The sequence below is a fragment of the Brassica oleracea genome, chromosome C1 (genome assembly GCF_000695525.1).
Source record: "Brassica oleracea var. oleracea cultivar TO1000 chromosome C1, BOL, whole genome shotgun sequence".
In the NCBI taxonomy this organism is placed as follows: Eukaryota; Viridiplantae; Streptophyta; class Magnoliopsida; order Brassicales; family Brassicaceae; genus Brassica; species Brassica oleracea.
Genome location: NC_027748.1, coordinates 23,083,871 through 23,108,018, shown reverse-complemented (window position 1 = coordinate 23,108,018; position 24,148 = coordinate 23,083,871). Strand labels below are relative to the sequence as shown.

Genomic DNA, 24,148 nt, shown 5'->3' with positions numbered 1-24,148 from the left:
AGAAGAAAGATATTGGAACACATGTGGGCTAGACTTACGTAAGTCTCGCAAGTGACCCCCAAGCGATCTTTCTTCTCTTCTCTTCTTTTTTTTCTAGTTTTTATTCTACGTGGAATTAGCAAGGCCAGCTTTCTTTTTTTTGGTTACGAGGTATTTACGACGATTTGCGCTTACGTGGAATTAACGAGCCCCGCGTTCTTTATTTTTATATTTCGTCGTTATTTCCTCGTTGGCTCACGAGTGCTTTACGACGATTTCTTCTTACACGGAATTAACGAGCCCCGCGTTCTTTATTTTTATATTTCGTCGTAATATCCACGTTTATTTACGAGGAATTAACGAGTATTATGTTTAAATCCCTAAAATCCGAAACCCCAAACCCCATCTTCCTTATCTTCTACTTCATATATTCCAAACCCCAAACCCATCTACCCTTTAAACTCAATATATTCTTTCACCTCAATCTATTCTTTCCATTCCAAACCCCATTCCTTAACTTATTATCTGAATATCTTATTTATAAAATAAACTCCCACATTACCTTACACAAAATTAAATACATCAATCCGATACATCGACATTCTCGTCATCACTAGAAACATCATCATTTTCATTAAACTCGTCTTCAACAGCCGTTGACAGCAACTACATCGAATTTGTTAAACCGAACACCTCTATTGACGACGGGGTCGAACCATTCACATTTGAAGAGGACGCATTTCAGCTTCAATATCCCTGAAAATTCGACTTCAATAATCTCTGTCAAGATCCCGTAGAAATCTGTTTCCCCTTTCATACATATTCCATAGTTACTGGTCGCCCGCTGTCTACCATACTCATATGTGTGAAAAGTATAGCCTCGTGTGAAATACATCTGTGATGTGGTGACCTCTACAAGTGGAGATTGAATTACTATGTGTAACCACTTAGGATAATCTGCATTGTCGTCATAATCAACCTGCAAAAATAAAGAAAACGTTGAAATACAGATCATGTATGAAAAAATAGTTTGAGTTAATTAATATCTGATTCCTCAACCACTTAATAAAGTGTTGATCTTCCCTTTTGTCTACGTCACTTGTGGATATACCAGGAAATATTTCTTCGACTTGAAAAACAAATAGGCTGTAAAATCACATTTTATATGAATGAATCTCTCGCAATTATATGTGTTTAGAAGTGTCAATATATGTTACCTTTCAAAATAACGCGTCAATGGATCCTCGCAATTGAGTAGAATATAGGTATGTGCACTATGAGCGTCTTGTTCACTCGACCACCAAACCTCTTTTTACTTCCCTCCGAGTCGTCCAATCTGGCTAAAGAGATCTGGAACACCAGCAACTGCATATGTTGGCGCAACACCACTATCATCATATCTTCTTGGAGCTCTTCTCTGGGTACGTACTTTTGACACAAAGTAGTACGATGTGAAGTGAGAAACTTCTTCCGTCAAACTTCCAGCAATTATAGAACCTTCAACTTTGACGAGGTTCCTTGCTTTTCTCTTCAGTTTAGTTATAGTAAGTATGTACTCTTAACTAATTTTATTATGTTATAACTAAAATTTAATAATTAGTTTTAAGATATGCTTTAATCTTTGCTTTTTATACCACAGTTTTTTTTTTAATTGAATGTTAAATTTAATTCAAAAATAAAAATCCTTTTTACATCATAGTGTTTCCTTTATCAAAGTACTATGTATTAAAATCTACCCCTCCCTCATCTTTTTACATCATAGTGTTTCTATCTTGTGTTAAACCAAAACTGCATCCCCTGTCTAAATTTATCATCCCCCATCCTCTGTATCAATGTGAGCTTGTTCCTCATGTTTTTGTCTAGAAGTTTTATCAATAACTCTGCTGGAGTATTCGCCTCGCCATGTCTTCTTCTATTACGCTCTCTCCATATCATGTAGACGGCTGCTTGAAGCATATACTTGAAGATGAATAGCTGCATCTTGCATTTTGTCGAATCTCTCATAAGCCTCAGTATAGCTACCCATCTCACCGTATACTGATCCTTTAAGATTTCCTTCATTAGCACCTCCCATATCCTCGCAGAATAACTACATTCGAAGAACAAATGCTCAAGAGTTTCCAACGGTTCATTGCATAAGACACACGCTTCATTAATATTACTCTTCCAAATTCTCATCTTATCTCCTGTCACAAGTCTACCCTTCATTGCCATCCATAAGATAAATGAGTATCTTGGAGTTGAATACTTAAACCACACTGCATCAGCCCATTCACAGCAAATCTTTTTCTCTCTGATAAACTCCCAAGTTCCCTTAGTGGAGAAAACCTTTTTTCTCTGACCTTTCCCATTCAGCCATAGCGAAATATCCTCCTCATTTACTCTACTTCTTCGACTTTTCTCAATCTCTTCCTCCACTCTGTTCAGAATCAATACACGATGAGACCTTCTTCTATGCCTCCAACTCTCCTCCACTGTCGCATTGATTAAGATTCCCATATCAATACAACTTCCGTCTCCTAGTAAATCTTTCAAGCACCCCATTGGAGACCAATTTTCAAACCATAATGAAGTTTTTTTTCCATTCCTTACTTCAACCCTGTACATTCGCTTAGCAATCTCCCTGCATTTTAATATTTTTTTCCACATCGAGGGGCCTGCTTGTGTATTTTCTTTCACCATCCAGAATGAGCTCTTCCTAATCAAGTAGATCTTAACCCAATTTACCCACATCGAATCAGAAGCAAGAATTCTCCATATTAACTTCACACAACTGACCATATTTGCTTCTTTCAAACTTCTTATGCCCAATCCTCCCTCTTGCTTTGTACTACAAATATCAGCCCACGAAACTTTTGCTTTCCTGTTGTTTAACTCCGGACCTGACAAAATTTGGATCATTTCTCGATTTATACCACAGTTTTCATTTTATAATTAGCTTTTAAAATTAATGGAATAGCATTTATGTAAAATAATCTTATCATTTAAATCTAAGATATGATTAAATATATTTTTGAACTAAATTTAAACTATTAATATTAGCTCTTTAAAAAAAATGTTTGTCTTAGGCCTCTAAAATGCTTTGCACGACACTTTATATATGTTCTTGTTCATCTAAATGTATACAAAGACATTTGCATGGAGCAAGATTTATGTGCCAAATTTAGCCAGAACTATAGCAATGTTTATCGGAATAGCGATTTGGGTGACGAGTACACCGTACTTCAGACGAAAGAAGTTTGAAATATTCCTCTACACTCACCAGCGTTACGGTCTCTACATAATCTTCTATGTGTTCCACGTGGGAGACTCTTGGCTGTGCATGATCTTGCCCAACATCGTCCTCTTCTTCATAGATCGCTATTTGAGGTTCCCACAGTCAACAAAGCGATCAATGCTTCTCAATGCAAGGCTCTTACCTTCTGACAACATCGAACTCACATACTCCAAAGTCCGGTCTTGTCACACTACATATCATCTAGAATCTATTCATTCCATTCTTTCGCCGGTTTATAATTCTATGAAGATTAATTAATGGGATTTTTCTTTCATAAGAGTATATAAACTTGATTAGGGTTTTCATGAGTATATATATAGTTGTCTATTTTGGAATATAACTGAATAAGTTTCTAATATAATTTTCTAAAAATATTTTTATTTGACAACATTTTCTAATATATATATATATATCATTATAATTTTCAACTTATAAGCAACAAAATTAAAATTTGTTAATATTGTTGCATATATTAGCATGAATTTTGGTGATAGTCTATAGGCTTTTTGACCTTATCGACACTTCCACAAGCATTTTGGGTCTCTTTTTTTTTTTCTCTTGAGCAAAAGTAACCAGTTGTGATTATGCTTGGCATTGCAGGACTTCATTACAACCCAACAAGTATACTATTTGTACATGTTCCAAGCCTTTCAAAACACCAGCGGCATCCCTTCTCAATAACCTCAAGTATCAATTTGGAGAAAGACAAAATAAGTGTTGTCATCAGAAGATAAGGAACTTGGACTCAGGAACTCTACGACCATATCTCTTCTTCTTCAAACGATTCGCTCGAAGTCTCAACTGAAGGCTGCGTTTTGAGTGTGGCAATTTTTAGGCGATTTGAAAGGATCAATCGTATCCTCCAGAGAAAGATAAGGTGATCGCAGAGAGTGGCGACGAGGTCGGAGTCAATGAATAATCAAATCGAGTGATTCGTATGGAGGATAAGGGGATTTTGGAGAGTGGCGATGCGGTTGGGGTCAAGGATGATTTGAATCGAGTGGTTGGTATGGAAAAAAATAAGGGGATTGTGGAGAGTGGTGATGAGATTGGGGTCAAGGATGATTTGAAACGAGAGATTGGTGTGCTGAAATGGGAGGAAAGCTGGGTCTCGGTGGTGCAGGGAAAGCGTTGTTTGAAGAAGTTTGATGTGGAGGTCTCGACAAGGGAAGGGAAGCATATGGTGGAGATTCCAGAAGATGCTCTTAAGGATACAATTCCACTATGGGAAGATTTCATTGTGGGGAAATTTCTCGATCTTGCTCCTCACATTGCAAAGGTTCACATGGTGGTTAATAAAATCCGGTGCTATGAAGACACCTCAACGAAGGCAGATGTGTATGATGTTAATGCTACAACAATGTGGTTTCGAGTTCCACACCTGAGAGCTAGAGAGAAGATCCTTTGAAGAGGCATGTGGAATATTGCTGGTGTGCCAATGGTTGTGCAGAAATGGACACCAAAAACTGAGGAAGAAAGGCAGGAAGAAGAAGCTATTCCTATGTGGGTTCATTCGAGGAATGTTCCGCTTCACATGTTTTCATGGGAGGCTCTGAGTTTTGTTACGAGTCCGGTGGGATTTCCTGTCAAACTCCATCCAGAGACTCTAGCGTGTGAGAACTTTGAGATTGCAAAAATATTTGTGAAGGTGGATGTTTCAAAGACTTTGCCAAAGGAAATCACATTCATAAAGGATGGGAAGGAATTTACAGTCGTGTACCATTATCCTTGGCTGCCAATGAGGTGTAATCTGTGTGATAAATGGGGCCATGGGGAGAAAGTATGTGTAATGAAGAGGAAAGAAAAGCAGAATGAGGAGGAGTCTGATGTTCAAGTAATAGATGAGGAGGAGCCGGTAAAAAATAATTTATGTGATATTGTGGAGCAGAGTATAGGACAAGAGAAGAGGATTGATATAGAGGAGACATTTAAAAAGAAAGAAGGAAGAGCTGAGAAGTGCGAGAGGAGTATGCAGAGTGAAAGCTCAGGTAATAGGAAGTCTGGGGAGATATTAACAAGGAAAGAAGCAAGCCAGGGAGTAGAGGTAAGAGAATGGTCACCTGTTTCTCCTGGTAGAGTGGATATGAATTTACTGCAGGAGGACGATGATGGCATTCTAATATCAGCTTCGAAGTTCTCTGTTCTAAATTTGGATGTTGAGGAAGGAGAGATTTTAGTAGACAAGCAGAATATGGAGGAAACAAATGAAGAAAAGGATCAGAGAGGGGAGTTGGAGAGTGACTTACTGGAGGATAATATATTATCTCAGTATGGAAATGAGAAGATAGAGTCAGTGACGTAAAGAGGGGCGAGAAGATATCAGAAGACCAAAGCTCAGGGTGCAAATCCTGTTAAGAGTATAAGGTCTTCGCGTCGAAATCATTAATATGACGAGTTTCTTCTGGAATGTGCGCGGATTTAACAAACAATTGAATCATTCTGTTGTAAAAAAGTGGACTAGTAGCAGTGAGATGAAGTTTGGTTGTATCTTGGAAACAAGGGTTAAGGAAAAGAAGGCAAATGGGATTCTACATTCAGTGTTCAATGGTTGGTCACATATGATGAACTATGAATGCAGTCAAGGAGGGAGAATTTGGTTAGTTTGGAGGGAGACAGTGTGTGTGACTCCAGTGTACAAGACGGATCAGATGATCACTAGTTCAGTGAAGTTGCAAGGAGAGGAGGAATTTTTTTGTACTTTCATCTACGCAAGCAATCAGCTGGAAGGTAGGAAGGAGTTATGGGATGATCTTTGTCATCATAAAAACTCTCTTCTATTTAAAAATAAGGCATGGTCGGCTATGGGAGACTTTAATGAGATACTTGATGTGGAGGAAAGCTCGGGATTCTCAAATATGGATAGTCTTTCCAGTGGCATGAGGGACTTTCAAAGGACGGTTCTTCATTGCAAAATTTTAGACATGGGATATAGGGTCCTTTGTTCACATGGTGTAACAAAAGGGAAGAAAGATTCATTTGTAAGAAGTTAGACAGGGTGTTGATGAATGATGTGGCTCAGCAGAGATTTTCAACTGCTTATTCAATGTTTGAGGCTGGGGGCTGCTCTGATCATTTAAGGTGTAAAGTTCATGTCTTGCCGCCTGAGGAGAAAATTAAGCGCCCTTTCAAATATGTGAATGTTATTGGAAGGCTTCAACAATTTCTTCCTTTAATTCGGACGTATTGGGATTCTACTGGACGGTTGTTTCATTCTACCTCAGCATTGTTTCGTTTTTTCAAGAAGCTGAAACATCTAAAGCCGATTATTAGAGAACTTGGTAAAGAGAATCTTGGAAATCTTACTAAGAAAGCAAAAGAGGCGCATGATGATCTATGTGAGAAGCAGCAAAGGACTATGCACAATCCGAGCGATAATGCAGTTCGGGAGGAGGCTGAGGCATATGAAAGATGGCTCCACATTGCGGGGCTGGAAGAAGATTTTCTTAAGCAAAGGGCTAAGCTACATTGGCTAGATGTAGGAGACCAGAATAACACTACCTTTCATAATGCCATAAAATCCCGACAGACACAGAATAATATAAGAGAAATAAGATGTTTGGATGGTTGTACTGCTACAAAGCAAATCAAAAATAAAGAGAGAGGCTGAGAGGTTTTTTCTGATTTCCTGAATTTTCAGCCTGCAAACTATCAAGGTGCGACAGAGGAGGAGTTGGGGGACTTGATTGATTTTCGTTGCACTACAGCCGACTACAATATGTTGGTGAATGATGATTCAGAGGAAGAGATCAGGAAGGTCTTATTTGCCATGCCAGCAAATAAGTCTCCAGGGTCAGATGGTTACTCAAGCGAGTTCTTCAGAACAGCCTGGCCTATACTTGGGAATGATTTCATTGTGGCTGTTCACTCAGTATTCATGTTTGGTTTTCTTCCTAAAGGTATCAACTCTACAATCATTTCTCTAATTCCTAAGAAAGAAGATTCTCCAGAGATGAAAGACTTTAGCCCTATAGCCTACTGCAATGTCCTTTATAAAGTGGTTTCAAAGATCTTAGCCAACAGATTAAAGAAGATTCTTCCTCGTCTTGTGTTGGAGAATCATTCTGCGTTCATTAAGGGAAGATTGTTAATGGAGAATGTGTTGATGGCTTCGGAGTTAGTAAAAGATTATCATAAGGACACTATCTCGCCTCGAGGTGTGATGAAGATAGATATTTCGAAGGCTTTTGATTCAGTTCAGTGGGATTTTGTTCTGACGGGTTTAAAAGTGATTGGAGTGCCTGATAAATTCATCCACTGGATCAGATTGTGCATCACTTCTCCTTCTTTCTCTGTGCAAGTAAATGGAGAGTTAGCAGAGTATTTCCAAAGTGCCAGATGATTGCGACAAGGCTGTTCTCTTTCTCCATATTTTTTTGTTTTGTGTATGAACATCCTGTCTCACAAAATAGACAAAGCTGCGAAGGAAAAGAAGTTTGGTTTTCATCCTGGATGCCGGTCCTTATCTCTCACACATCTCTGCTTTGCAGACGGCTTGATGATATTTGTAGAAGGCTCAAAACATTCTGTGGAAGGTGCTTTGGCTGTATTTGCAGAGTTTGAAGTATGGTCGGGGTTGTGTATAAGTATAGAGAAATCTACTATCTATATGGCTGGTGTATCGGAGGAGGAAAAGAGCAGAATTCTTACAAATTTCCCATTAGCAAAAGGTGATCTTCATGTTAGATATTTGGGTCTTCCTCTAATGACCCAGGGGATGAGAAGACAAGATTACTTGCCGCTGGTGGAGAGAGTGAGAGGAAGGATTAACTCTTGGACGTGTCGATACTTGTCATATGCGGGTCGACTGCAATTAATTAAAGCAATGCTGATGAGTATGGTTAACTTCTGGGCTGCAGTCTTTCGACTTCCTAGCAGGTGTATGAAGGATGTAGAACAACTTTATGCGGCTTTTCTTTGGACAGGGCCTGATCTGAGAACTACTGGTGCTAAGGTAGCTTGGAGGGAGGTTTGTAAAATGAAAAGTGAAGGTGGAATGGGAATCAGGTGTCTGAAGGAAGTAAATCAAATTTATGGGTTAAAGCTCATTTGGAGGATGTTGTCTGGTCAGTCTTTGTGGGGGAAATGGATAAAAGAAAATTTGCTCCGGAAGAAGAGCTTCTGGGAAATCAAAAAGAACACCCAAGTAGGTTCTTGGATGTGGAGGAAGATGCTGAAGCTAAGAGTGGTTGCTAAGGACTTCTACTGGAAAGATATTGGGAATGGTCGCCATACATCTTTTTGGTATGATCGATGGTCGGATAAGGGAGTTTTATTTGAAATATTGGGTGAAAGAGGGTTCATTGAATTTGGAATTAGTAGAGAGGCTACTGTTGAGGATGTGGTGATGAGTATTAGGAGAAAGAGGAGGCATCGTACGGTGGTTTTGAACAATATTGAAGCAGAGATTTTAGAATTAAGAGAGAAGTTGAATATGAATGATGATGTGAGTTTGTGGAGACGCAAATCGGGTTTTAAACATAAGTTTTCAACTCAAGAAACTTGGATACTAATTAGAGAAACTGGTATGCAATGTTCTTGGGCTCCGGGGGTCTGGTTCTCTCAAGCCACACCTAAGTTTGCTTTTATGACATGGTTGGCAATACATGATAGACTGTCTACAATGGACAGAATATCTCGATGGAGCCGAGGAGTGGATCCAACTTGTGTATTATGTAAGAATGCAACTGAGTCAAGGGACCATCTCTTTTTTGAATGTACTTTCTCCTCAGAGGTTTGGGAACATCTTGTTAAAGGGATTCTACGCAGCTCTTACACCACCAGTTGGAGTGATATAGTGGGACTGATCACATGAAGGAACTTGGAAAAGAATGCGCTTTTCTGTATCAGGTACACATTTCAGGCTACACTCCATGCAATTTGGCGAGAGAGAAATAAGATCACTCATGGAGATAAGCTTCTTCCTCTAGCGAGTTTGAAGAAGTTAATAGATAAGGGAGTAAGGAACAAGCTAAGTTTGATAAAAGGGAAAGGTGTAAAGAATATGGAGGGAATTCTTCAGTTTTGGTTTGAGACAAGAATGTGAATATTTTTATAGTTAAGTGATGCTTTGATGTAAAAAAGGTCACACTTGATGTACAAAGGCTTTTTGATGAATAAAATTTAACATTCATTAAAAAAAAAAAAAAATCTCAACTGAAGGACCTTATGGACCTACCTCTTTCGACTTCTTAAGCCACGATTCCCTTATACTAGTGAGTGGTGGAAGTGGGATCGCTCCTTTCATTTCAGTCATCAGAGATCATTTTCCAAAGTCAAAACTCGACCACGAAGCTACCAGATCTTCTTCTTGTTTGCTCCTTCAAACATTACCAAGATCTTTCCCTTTTAGACCTAATCTTCCCTCCCTCAGCCATATCAGTCTCAGATATTTTTAAGTTGAAGCTTCAAATAGAAGCCTACGTAACAAGGGATAACGAGCCGCAAACAACAACATCCGCTGATGGAAATCATGTGAAGACCAAATGGTTCAAACCGAACAATAAATAAGATTCACCCATCTCACATGTTCTTGGACCCAACAGCTTACTATGGCTTGGTGTTGTGATCTTGACATCATTCACAATGTTTCTACTTCTCATAGCCATCGTCACACGCTATTACATGTACCCTGTGGACCGTACAGGAAATGTTTACAACTTCACTTACAGATCGCTCTGGGACATGTTTCTTGGATGCCTCTGCATATTTATTGCTGCAAGTGCAGTTTTCATGTGGTGCAAGAAACAAAACAAGGAGGGAGATAATGATTTGAATAAGAATAAGCAGAGCGACATAAACTTTTAGACGCCAACATCTTCTCCGTCCTCATGGTTTGGTGGCAACACCCAAAGAGAGCTGGAGAGGGTCCCAAAGAGAGCTGGTGGCAATAATTGATGTAAATTATTTGCATCACTACTTTCAGATTCACTTTTTTAAGTGATGTAAAACTCTTTTACATCATTTATAACTAATGCAAATATTCAAAATAAATGATGTAAGACTATCTTTTTTTGTAGTGATAGTACAAGCCACCAATGTTCACTTCGGCTATAAACCTAATTTAAAGAGTAAGTCTTTTTTTCTTTCTTTCTTTATAATCTAAAGAGCAAGTCATATACACAATCACATCAGGGGTGAAGCTACTATGATAGTGTTGGGTGCACTTGCACCCATAATTTCTGAAAATGAGATTTGTTTAAGTAATTTGATGGTATTTGGACTAAATGGTTAAAGGTGCACCCATTAAAATCTTAAAGAAGCAGTTCAATTGCCCCTCTTCTCATTCTAAAATTTTAAATTTAGTTATGTTTTTACCTTAATTCATACTTCTATTTTTTTCAAATATTTGGTGCCTCCACTAATAATGTGTTCTAGATTCGCCTCTGATCACATGCTTTAAAACCATTTGATAGTAAAGTTTGACCAAAACATGCCGTTTTCGCAGAGATAATGTCTGAGACAATAAACTTTTGTCATCTCCGATTACAGTGTGAGACAACAGCCAATGATTTAAAATAAAATAATCTCAAGTAACAGCTTGAGAGCGCTTTATTTATCTTATATATATTTTTGGTAGCCACATATTGAGTCACTATTCTCACATAGAGCTAACAAAATCAACGATATCAACAACGTCATGGAGTAGAGAGTTGGAATTCACCACCCTACAGTTCAGCCTGATCTGTCCTTGAGTTCCCGTAAGAGGTGTAATGTTTCCCATCCTATTCATCGCCTCCACAAACGCATTGAAGAATGTTTGTGTGCCATCAGCATATGCTCTTACCAAGGGGATTGTGTCAGTAGCATTAGGACTAGAGAACAATTCTTGGTCGCTCTGGATAAGACCTTTCTGTTCTCTTAGATTCACATAGTATTTGTTGTCGAAAACCGTAGGTGTACGCAGATCAAAATCCACCAAGGCGCTTAGGTTACCGGTACGTGGACATAGTCCACGAAGAGTTTGGAGGTAAGTAGTGTTGAGGGTAGGATCAGGTAAACCGGTGTTGCTGAAGTTGTATAATCTGTCCATAATGAACCGGCATTGATTCTTACCAAATGTGTGACCCCCTAACCAAAGAAAGACCATAACATTAATAATAAACTCGCTAGTTTCAACTATATACCATATGTATTTAATAAGTTTTGTCAATTACCGGAAAGAGCAACGAGATCAGAAGGACGGTCGAGGCCAACGTTTCTAAAGCTGGCTTTAAGTTGTGGAAGTGTGAAGAATGGAGCTGGAAGATTAGCATTAGCTAGATTCAGAAACGCTTGTAAGCTGTCTCTTCTCCCCAAAGGAACCCTCCATGAAGGGCCTCCTGCCTATATAATACAGTATGATATAGAAACCTTTATATTCAGAATAATTATTGTTTTCAGAGAATTTTGTTCCAATGTTACAGAGATTATTCATTATTCTTATTATTCGGAATTTTCAAGGAGAAAATGGAAAAGGACAAACATGTAATTAATTCCATTGATTATACATTTAAAGCAAAGTTTTTCATCTCCAGTATTTCTTGAAAAATATGATAACTATTATCATGGGTTACCTATAAAAGTGGTCTTATCTAATCAAGTAATGGTATTTAATTTTGTCAATGATCTATATTAAACATGCCAAGCTTTTCTTCACGGGACCACGCGTTTTAAATATTTCCGATTAGTTTTGCATAACTGTGTCTGTGTCAAAGAAAAGAAAGAAAAAAACTGTGTCTGTGTCGCATGTGAAAGATTGATACTAAATATAGATTATAATTTATTTTACAAATTCTGTTTTCCAATCTTATATGTCACGTCATCACGCGTTTTCAATATTTAGTTCTCAACCAATTTTTTCAAAACAAAATCTGGTTTTCTTGTTGATATTCTTAATTAAAAACAGTATTTGTAATAATGAATAAAAGAAAATGAATCAATGGAACATACCAAAGTGACAGATTGTTGAGCTGCGATGGTGAGCATATCTGCGCATGAAACGGTTCTCGGGCATGCCCTCTCTACTGCGGCTTTCATTCTATCAATCACAGGAAATCCCCGAGCCGAGTTTGCATTTCCAGCTGCATCTTTCTCTGTTCGGAATGATGTCGTGTTGTCTAACAAGATCGATGCATCACAACCCTTTTAAATTTTCAAAATATTATTTGACAAATCATTAGTTATTATAACCATAGGTTAAATCTTTCTCAACTGGTAACAGTGTAACATAATCAGAGAATATATAATGAAAATAGAAGTGACGAGGGATAAAACTTCTCTCAAAGATGTTATACTCAATGATAAGTAATATTATTCATGCTACGTGTGAGAATTTTTGGTTGGTTTCAAAATATCTTCTCGTATAATATACCCCATAATTAATAAATACTGATTGATGGATCTTAAGTTCATGCCGTTATTGGTTGCTTTCAACTTTATGTAACACTGATAATTCATGTACAGTGAACCGATATCTGACTAAAGCATATGTTTTTGGCATCGTCACTGAAATTAATAACTAACCAGTAGCCAATCATCATAGTCGAAAAGGTTATATTAATATTCTTGTGTCTACTGCATAATCTAATTAATGAAATAAACCATATTTGGTTATCCAGGCCGGGAGAGAAATTACTAAAAGACAAACAAACATATGACATCTAGCCGTGTAAAATTTTATAATTATTTTACTAAGGATATCGTTTCACCCTAATTGATACTACCTAGAATGACATTTTCATGAAATCAGTATTTTGTAAACACTAAAAATTCACAATAACACCTATAAAAACAGTGCTGTGATATTTAATTTGAAACATAGATGTAATAACTGAATTGCGCATGAAAAATTTGTATTTTTAATCACTTTTTAGGTAATGCACTGATTTATTAATATATAAAAGATGCAGCACACAAATAATTAGAAAGGAAATGGATATATGAATAGTGATATCTTACATTAACAAAGCAGTCGTGGAAGTGAAGACGAAGGATGCTCGCGGCGATACGAGGGTCTGATCTTAGCTCGTTGACAATGGTTTCTCGTACGATGTTAGTGACGTTTGGGCATGAACTGTCGTAGAAGGTAGGGGTAAGCTGAGCATCGGACAGAGACGCACGAAGCATAAGACATGCCAATGTGATTAAGATTGTCCAAGTGGACAAAGTAGAATGCATTTTGAAGGAAAAGAAAATTATATGATTGGGTTTAAGAGAGAAAGATGAGGAAAGTCCGTGATCTTAAGGAATCCTTTTATAGGCAAGTTGAGTCACTTGGAGGCCCTTTTTTCTTCAATTGAAGAGTTTTTTCTTAACAACAAAATGATGACTTTTACTGTCAAAAAAAAAACAAATGGTGACTTTTCTTCTCGAGTTGTATATATCATCCACCAGGTTAATTGGTTATCTTACATTTTCGTATCTACTGTATTATTTAACATCTCAAGTTCGGTAACAGAATAAGTTTTGAATTATTCTCATATACAAATATTAACATTTTTGTCAACATAACCAATATTATCCACAGAAACTAAAAATCATCGTTAATTTTATGTCAAAAGTATAAATTAATTAAAACAGTCCAAAAGGCCAAATCAGAAGTTTGTAATAATTATTTTTCTTATCATTAGCATTACTTCTTAAAACAAAACTTCTTATAAATTATCTGGTGACTTTTGGAAAATATACAAGTGAGCCCTCTGGTGAGTAAACAAAATTAATTTACTGGTGGTGGGATGGAGGTTTTAGGAGACTGTTGTCTATATTGGAATGGAGATTGTTGTCTATTTTGGAATGGAAAATGCGATTGTGCCTCCTCTTGTTTCTCTCAGCCCAGATGGAATGAATACATACTCAAACACCGGAAGAAATGCATTTTTCGACCCAAACAATTCTAGTCGTGCCAAATACGGTCTAAACCAATGATCAATGCTAAATACGATCATAATTCAATTATAATTCAAAAATACTACTTAAACTTTTTAAAACGTGCTAAAATCTACATTGACCGTAATAAAAGTTAGTCAACCATTAAAAACAAAAACGACGTCGTTTTAGTTTAATTTTCTTTTTTTTAAATATGTTCATTCTAGGATTTAAACTCGTGCAATAATACACTTTAAATGAAACACTCTAACCACTAGACTGAAGTAAATGCTTGATATATAATTACAAATTTGAAACTATATATACTACTATAGTTCTTCATCTTCTCCAAATAAAACTTTGGTGATAATTTTTTTCTGTTTTTTTTATAAATACATTAACATATCTTTTAATTACCATATCTTTAATATACTTTTATTATACTAAAATATAAATATATAATATTTTAAATTATACAAAATTAAATATAATTAAAATTTTGAAACTATTTATAAAATTTTATTATAGAAATTATTTTAATTTTCTAAAACTTGAATGGTATTTTTCTTTTAATATATTGTACTATATATTTTATGTTTTTATATATTTTAGTTCTTGTTTAATGTGTCTAATATTTTGAACAAAATATCACAAATATATTATATTAATTTTTAAAAATAAAAAATTACAATTCAATTTCTTAAAATTACTATAATTTATATTAAAAAAAATTATAAATAGTTTCAAAATTTTAAGTGTATTTAATTTTGTATCATTTAAAAAATATGTTCATTTTGGGATTCAAGCCCTTGCATTGATATACTCTAAAAGAGACACTCTAACCACTGGACTAAAGTAAATGTTTGATAAATAATTACAAATTTGAAACTATATATTCTACTATACTTTTTCATCTTCTCCAATTAAAACTTTGGTGATATTATTTCTGATTTGTATAAAACACTAGACGTTGGAAATAAAAGTACTGTTGCCGTCTTGCCTAGCTTCTCCATGGTATAAATATAACTGAATATATTATCCTGCACTTTCAAGCCAAACTGAAAACAAATAATACATTCAGTAATTTTAACCATTTCGTAGTATTTCATTTCACCATTTTTTTTTTCTTGGGAAAGCCACTACAAAAATGGCAACTGTTTTTAATTACATAACTAATGCATCAACTTTTGAAAATTCAAAATAAAATACAAGAATTTAGTTAGGAAGTAAAACTAAATATTCCGATACATATACGTTGGAGGAAAAGCAATATAATAAATATGTGCCAGGAAAAGGGGGAAAAGGAAAATGACAAAACAACAAAAGATAGAGGTGCCGTGAAGGGCTTGATGATACATGTGATTCACCGGAGGCAATATCTGTATCTTATTAATTCAGAGTCCTATATTTTATCTACTATCGAAAAGTTATAATAAAACCATTATATTAATAGAATGACAAATTAGATTTATAATAGATATCAACCAATTATATCTACAATATTAACATTATATAATTTTGGAAAAAAAATTCTAATTCCTAAAAATCAGTATAAACAGCAAAATTATAATCTCCTAACAAGATACATGTTACCAAGAATAGATTTCGATGTTTAGCTATTTTCTAAATATTTTTAAATTAAATCTTTATAATATTTTTGTATTATAACAAATATGTTTGGACTTGAAAAATATATTTTTAATAACTAATTAAAAATCTAACTTTAGATCACTTTATTCAAACAATTATGAAACTTTAGCCTATGGTGTTCAATTATTAAGCCAATATTCTTCATTTACATCTATATATGAATGTTTTATTAATTACATTTCTTATATAAGTATTGGTTCTCCTTAATATCAACACGATTTATATAATGACCTCACGTCATAAATACTATAGTATTCAATTTTAATATTTTTATTAATAACTATATTTGTAACTCCATAATGTTTTTGAGCACCAAAATAAATTAAAACTATTTTTTGCATATGCAATATATAACACAACATCATACTTCTTTTCATGTCAATATAAATTTATTACTATAACAAAAAATAATTCGCTCAAGTGCGCATGTAAAAACTCTAGTGTTTGTTTAAGTTTAAGCAAGTAGGGTGCATACTCGATTCTTATGGAACCCTACAAAAATATTGTGAAGGAGAGTTTCACTAAGATTTTAAGATTTTAGATGATTTCAATGAGTGAATAAAAAGTTTGCCATAATTTGTTGCTAAAATTGTTCAGAAGGTATTTGAAATCATAAAAAAAAAAAAAAATTCTTAGCTAACTAATCATTCTAAGACGTGCCACTTATTTATTTTTAATAAAACTGAATTTAAAGTTAATAATAAAATTAATATTTCTATATAAATTATAGTAACAAATTCAATATCAATTTCTCAAATAAATTACATTAACACTATTATAATATTAATTAGATATTGATAGGTATTTAACCATTAAAAATGCTCTACAAATATTTCATACGTTTTTACTAAATTGTTCAACAATGTAATACGTATTTTTATTGTAGTAAATAGTTTTATTTGTTTATATAATTTATAGTAATAGAAATTAAGCCTAAAATATTTTTATCATCTAAAACATTACTAATTTGATATTACTGAATTAAACATAACTAATATCAATTAAATTATAAGGTTAGAATATAATTTAAAATTTTAAATAGTGAAACTTAATATATAATAATTTCATTTTATGATCTATACAAATCATGGCAAAAAAATATATGACAGTATTATAAACCATATATTACTATTTTAAACTACGATGTATTTAATTTGTTCTTAAAATGGAACCATTTATAGATTGACAAATATCAAATGGGCAGGTTTATCAAGAGTTCTCAAAGTCTGAAAAACGATTCTTATCTTTTGATTTACAGAAATTATGTTTGATTATTTCTTATTCTTTTTATTGTTTGAGACAGTGAAATATTTCCATTAGAGATGCTTTTAAGATCCATGGCTACAGAAACTCAATAGCTTTCATTGATACATAGAAACTCAAATAACGAGGTTGAAAATGAACGGTGTAGTTATCTGTGGTCAGGGCTGCGGCAAAAGTTGTTGAAAATAAAACCGAGTATTGTAAAGTTCTAAACGATATTACGTACACGTATAGCGATTTCTAAAACGAAGCTGTCTTACTCTTAACTATCTGAAATATACGCAGCAATTTAGCAAACCACATTAAATTGTCTCCATTTAGCTCCAATGCTGAATCTACATTTGGTTATACAAAAAGTCTGGTTATTTTGTGAAAAAAAAAATAGAAAAAGAAAGATAAGAACAAGGCCACGTGTTCTGTCGTTATAGAAGAGTAACAAGACTAAGAACAGAGACCCTCAATTATAGAGATCACGTCAACATCCTCCAACGGCGGCGACCCACGGCTCCAAGAAAGCGGATTTTAAGCATTTGTTTTAATAGTTACTATTATGATCTTCGATTTCAAAACGTTAAATTATTTTGACTGTTAGTAAATTTTATTTATAACTTTATAATTTTTTGTATCTGATTTATTTTAATTATTATTTTTTGAACCTTTTAAATTATTTTTCTTAAATAAGAAAAATGTTTGGATTATCAAATTTTAGTTTTTCTATCCTAATTTATAGAAAAAACTATAAATTTATTTTGGGATATAAAATATTTTCATCGTTCGAGTTAGAGCGGCGTTCAATTCAGATTTTGGCTTGTTTTTCAGTTTTTTTTTTTGTTTTGTAAGAATTAGTTACCATGTTAAAATCATTTCTAATTGTATTTGTTTTGGTTTATAAATTTTTGGTTTTCGGTTTATTCAATTTAACACTAAGAACCATAATTATATTTATTTTTTTCTTAAACTTTATGAATTCTAATTTATATGATTAGGAATCAGATGTATTAAAATATAACAATATCTTTGGTATTATAGATAAATAATTTGATTTCAGCATTTGTATTAACAGTTATACCAAAATCTTTCAATATATAATTTTATTAATTTTAAATTTTAAATGTAAATAGAAATAAACATTAAGATTTACTGATGACAATCTAAAATTTTACAAGAATCCCAAAAAACTAAATTATTTGACATGAACTTCTTGAAATTTTTAGATAAACACCCACAAAATATTAATAAAACTTTGTATTTACACTTCAAATTTTAGATATTAATATACCTTTTTTGATGAAAATATTAGTGAAACTTTAGCGAGGGGTCTTTTTCTAGTTGGTGATCTACGTAGAGAAATAGACACAGAAAATGTGATGTATTTCAAAATTTATACCATTTTAAAAAGGGACCCTTTTAAAAATATATTTTCAAACTGAGAAATGGGGTTTCTCTTCATTTTCTAATTTTTTTTATAAAAAAAAAAGAAACATGACAAAAAATGAAAAATATTTTTTTATTATTAAATCATATAAAGCATTAATAATTTTTATTTATAGAGAAAACTATTTTAAGCATTTATATTTTAATTAAAATTTTAATAAAATATATGTTATTCATAATCATCAGTCACTTAAATAAAGTTTCAAAAAAAATAAGAATTCACTCATCTTTATCATTACATTATTTTTACAATCACCAAGGTAAACCATAAATATATAATTTCTTTTTATCATTAAAGTTCTATAAACTGTCCTAATAATTTTTAGAAGAGCGATTGATTAAACAAAATTAGATAAGTTTTTGCTTATGGATAATATTTCTTATTAGCAAATTGTTGAGAAGTAATTAATAAAATTGTATAATTGTATGAATTAGAGGATAAACTAAAACGAATCTTAAAATCTCATTTCAATTGTCGAAATGCGACTTAGGTGGGAAAAATAATTTTGATGCTAAGACATAGTTATGCAATATCGGCGCTACCACAATAGTATTCAATATTGGCGTCAAACAAGAATTTGAAATTATAATGTCAAAATGTGATATCTGAATCTAAAATTATGGCACCAACTCCGTGATTTTATCATGACCTGTATTTTGTACTCCCAACAGCAAAATGAGCTTATGCGAGTTTGCCCGTAAAACATTGTCTCGTCAATTTTCCTGTTAAAATATGATTATGGAATTTGATATCAAATATGAATTTCGGTGTTGTTTACAAAATAAAAACAAAAGTATGAATTTCGGTGCTAAATAAAACTACAATTTTGGTGACTGTATACAACATTGCTTTGGGGATATTTTTGAGGTTGTTTTATACTTGCATAAAAATTTTGAGTTAATAATTGGTAAGCGGAAGGTAGATAGATGTATACTGAGAGATGAGGAGATGTCTATTCCCGAAGCTTTTTGAGCCACCTCCGTACATGGAAGAAATGGCACTAAAGTTATTATGAGAGAAGAAGAGTTCATCTCCCAAAACACTTAAATGCCAAGTCAAACATTGATCAATTAGGCTTAATAATTCGAGATGTATATGAGGGCTTGGGTGAGAAAATTCATCTGTAGATTGATGTTTGACTAAGTATTGGAAGCAAAGAGAATAGCGTTGGAACTCTCCTCTTCTTCTCCCTTTTAGTTAGCTTAAGTGGGAATATCTGAACCAGTTGTGCTGCATTCTCACTTGGCTGCTCTTCTCTTTTCTTAATATGTCTCTTTTTATAGCTGGAGTGGCGTGAACTTCTCCCCTCACCTATTCTTCTTTCATTTCTGGATTTTGGGACCTACTACCTCAGTGGTTATAGGGCTCTAGTTGTGGTTTTACTGTAATTTGCGGAAATAACGATGGCTTATTCACCTATGTTGGGTTGATAAACTTACATGACCTTTTATCTATATCCTTGTCATATAATTGACGTGGTAAATTTGGCTTCAACAACATCTTCTGCTAGCAATTGAATGTTGCATCCTGAGAAAGAAACGAACAATCACATAGAGATATCAACATAATGATTCGGCAAATCGATTAAAGCTATGGGCAACTAAACTCTACATAAGTTGAACTTTGATACACAAATTTCAAATACTCTAAAAATCCAACTTGCAATATCTGATTAAATTACCAAGGAATAATATTTAAGCAAGAGAGAGAGAGAAATAATATTAGTTTTTAAAGAAACATTTTGTTCAAAGTCAAATAATGATATGTTTAATTGTTACCGTTTTAAAAAGTCGTTTATTAAATAAATATATTGTGGTCAAATATGAATGCCTTTCAAACACAAAGTAAATGAATTAATTCAGGCCCCAAATGGTGACAACGGATTTGATAATAAAAGTGGTATGAAATTAAAGTGCAGGACGGTGCGATTGCGGTTCTTGCGGAATTAGAGTGCGCTACAGGACAACTACGGTTTTAAGTAAAAAGCAGTGCGGAATATTGTTTGATTGGTGACAATACATATTTGTGGTATTGAATGATTATTTAATAAATAAAATAATAATGGTATAAATATTAAAATAATATAATAATCTATTCATATAATAAATATATTTTAAAATAAAAATGTCTTTTACTGAAATGCATTTTTTTATCAACTGAAATGCATTTGATAAGTGCATTTATGATAAAATAAGCGTTAAAAATAATGTTTTGATTGCTGGAAAATATTTTACTCTTTTGTTACATAAATATCAAAAATAATGTAGAATATAAAATTTGGTTCTGGTTCTTGGGTTTTAAAAATATAAGATATATTTGGGTAATTGGTATGATCCAAACAGAACCACAAAAAGAGATTTGGTTCGGTTCGAATCTTCGGTTCTGGATAAATATGCATATGCCTATATATTCCTATATTTTAATAAAAGTGGTTTGATTATTTTGATTTTTAAATCTTTTTAATTAACTATTTTGAATAACTATATAACTAAAATATTACCATGTATGCTTTTAACAAAATTTTAAGTATTTAAATTTTAAAATAGTTATTAATAGTTGATTATAAGAAAACACATATATATCGCAGTCATACGCACTTATTTATGTTATTCATTGCCTTAAGATAATTAATATTTTAAAATAAATAAATTTTATTCGGAATATTTAATTGCACATTTTTCTGTTCAATTGAAATATTTAGATACGAAAGGCTTGAACCAAATATTTTAATTATATGGTTATAAAGAAAAAATGTGAAAAGAAACGCACATTTCATAATACCTCAGTATAATTGGAGCGTAAACTACTGTAGGTGTGGTATTGTATAGGTGAACAAACAAAAAAAAAATTGAATTTGCTAAGTGCATTTTTTTAAGAATTCCCTTATGTTATAAATCAATCGATGGATGTGCATAACCGGCCCAGTCCATAACCGGTCCATACACTTAGAGAGAGACGGTCCAACCCTACAGAGAGAGAGAGAGAGGCGGCCATAACCTTAAGAGAGAGGCGGCTTATGCTTTGGAGAAAAGGAAACTCTATTTCCTTTTTCTTGTAATTGTTATCTTTCCATTATTATGTATTATTAGTTTTTCTAATCCTAGTTGGTTTAGGTTTTTGGATATTTTCCCTTTCTATGACTTGCAATCCTTATATAAAGGAACTCATGTTATGATTAATAATACACAGACAAATTCCCCATACTTTTACAACACGTTATCAGCACGATAGCCTCTAACACCCTGAGGCTAAAACAAAACTCCTAAAACCCTAAACGAAAGGAGTCTACCTCGGAACTTCAAAGGCGTCGTTCTCCCAAACCGCGAGCACCCAGAAAACGATCAAGATATCAAATAGAAGCTCTTGCCAAGAGGAATCATTCAGTGCAAACCGTTTGTCGATCTGACCACCGACGCGCCCTCACGCCCCGATACAATGCCCGCCGATTTGTTTTGGAACCCTAATCCGAATCCGACGAACCCTAATCCGTTATTGCTTGTGTCCCAACTCGTCACCATCCGATCAGCTCCAGCCCTAAGGTGTTCTTGATCCTAGACGACCTCAGCTTCCCGTTCGCATCACAGCCAGCTCGCATTCCCGATCAGCCGCTTGCAAACCCGATAGGAAGCAGCCGCTCGCGAACCCGATAGGAAGCAGACGCGTCCCGCTCGCATCCGACGACGATCCGATAGCAACCAGCTCGCGTCCGTCGGTGTGCAGCTCAAGGTTCATCCGTTCATCTTGGCGGTCCGGTTTCAACAACCTGCAAACAAAAAGGTAACCCTAATTCTAAGAACATGAGAATTGAATTTGGATTGTTTGTAAAGATTGAAACCCTAAAATCTAATCCTTAAGATGAAAGCCATAGGATAATAGATCAAACCCTAAAGAGTAAATCGGAGCTCGAATAAGTCTGATCCCCTAAATACTAAATCGAGATTGATCCATTGATCAATTAAAATCATAACCTTAAAGGTTTTGAATCTCAAATCTAATTCATTTGATCAAAGATCAAAGTTTTCGAAATCCCCTAAACCCTAATTTGGAAAATTGGTTTTAATTTTTGATTTGAAACTTGAGTGTTTGATTGATCGCCTAGAACTATGATTGGGATTGTTTTAAACTTGAATCTGAATTGCTTATCTTGTTTAAACTGAAACCCTAAAAAACCTAGAAATCGAATTTGAAGTTGTGGCCGTATGACCTTGATACATTCTATGTTAATTGTTCTAGATCATATCTTGTGGCCTTGTGGCCTTGTTGCATTCATATCTGAACCTGATCACTACTGATTGATTGCAATTGAACTTAGAATATAATGTTAGGATTGTATTGAAACTAAAATCAAGTGGCCGCATGATTTGTTTCATTGCTTATAAGAGTTAAACCTATTTCACCCATTGGTCGTGAGGCATATACTTTGGCCGTGAGGCATTGTTTGAATGTTTAAAACTATAACCCTAAATCTCGTTTTAAATCCCTAAAGGCCTTGAAACCTTAAATCCCATATTGCTTAAAACTTGAAAGATTGATTTAAGGTTTAGGATTATTTACATATTGCATGAAAGATAGGTTACTAGATCATTTGATTCTGAAACCCTAAAATCTAGCCAGATATTACCAACCTTGAAATTGGTAAACCCTAATTAATATGAATTGTGTGGCCGTGGCTTTGTTAAGAATCATACCGAACGTCCGTGTGGCCTAATCGTTCCGATGCATTGCTCATACTCGCGGCCTTGTGCCCTTGATTGATAACTTGCTTGCAGCATGTGATAGAAAGCCGTGTGGCTTAATGCATCATAGCTTGGCTGTGTGGTCTAGTGAGACACCATATATGAATGGTCATGTGACCTTGTTTTCATATCTCATGAACCGATCTCTAGGATCGTTGTATCACATCAAAATGGCTGTGTGGCCTAAGCATCACATATAGACCTTTCATTCTCGACTTATCTCGCACCATGGTCGAGTAGTAAAGTGTTTTGGTCGAGAGACTTATGAAATCATATGCACTGATTATTTTGAACTGGTTGCATGAATTCTAAATCATGAATTGATTGATAATATGATTTTAGATGCCGAGATTTGAGCCCTTGGATTATGCCATTCTAAAACCCTCTGGAGAAAATTATCTAGAATGGGCAATGAACACTTCAGTTGTCCTGAAATCAAGAGGACTCGGTAGGAGTATCATTCAGGGTAATTATGCAACTGAAAGTGAAAAGTATAGGGCCATAACAATTATGCGCCATCATCTCACTGAGGATCTAAGAAATCAGTATCTAAATATTGAGAATCTTCGTGACCTTTGGACATAATTAAAATCCAGTTACACAATGGTGTTATTACCAAAGGCCATGCATGAATGGATGAGTCTCAGATTCCAGGACTGTGAGTCTGTGGATGAATATCATTTTACTTTGTCCGAAATCGTTTACAAACTGAGACTATGTGGTGAAGTGGTAACAGAGGAGGATTTACTGGAAAAGACCTTCCTCACAGCCGATCCAAGAGATCTATTGTTACAACATATCTATAGAGAAAAAGGTTTCACCACCTATAATGATCTGCTCTCATGCCTAGCTGAGCAGAGTAATCAGTTGCTAAAAAGAAAGAATGAGATGAGACATCCTGAAGAAAATAAGACTGATATGGATCAGGATGAATCCAAGGCAGCCGTGTCCAATGTAACTGATGGT

General features: G+C 34.1%; 1 protein-coding gene and 1 pseudogene across 1 annotated transcript; one reads left to right on the top strand and one right to left on the bottom strand.

The window, feature by feature from the left end:
* LOC106335336 overlaps positions 1 to 10,749 on the top strand; it is a 17,529-nt pseudogene extending 6,780 nt beyond the window's left edge.
* Positions 10,750 to 10,761: 12 nt separating this feature from the next.
* Positions 10,762 to 13,470, bottom strand: LOC106315162 (peroxidase 34). The gene is made up of 4 exons (XM_013752919.1): positions 13,193 to 13,470; positions 12,185 to 12,376; positions 11,410 to 11,578; positions 10,762 to 11,323 (listed from the first exon to the last, which is right to left on the bottom strand). The coding sequence occupies exons 1-4, from the start codon at positions 13,409 to 13,411 to the stop codon at positions 10,854 to 10,856; spliced, it is 1,050 nt and encodes a 349-aa protein (XP_013608373.1). The 5' UTR covers positions 13,412 to 13,470; the 3' UTR covers positions 10,762 to 10,853.
* Between the last annotated feature and the right edge of the window lie 10,678 nt (positions 13,471 to 24,148).

Excerpts from the sequence above, each read along its gene's own strand:
- LOC106315162 (XM_013752919.1), bottom strand. The coding sequence starts at position 13,411 with ATGCATTCTACTTTGTCCACTTGGACAATCTTAATCACATTGGCATGT. Across the intron at positions 11,579-12,184 it reads CTCAACAATCTGTCACTTTG|GCAGGAGGCCCTTCATGGAG; the intron begins GTATGTTCCATT and ends TGTATTATATAG. Across the intron at positions 11,324-11,409 it reads TGATCTCGTTGCTCTTTCCG|GGGGTCACACATTTGGTAAG; the intron begins GTAATTGACAAA and ends TTCTTTGGTTAG.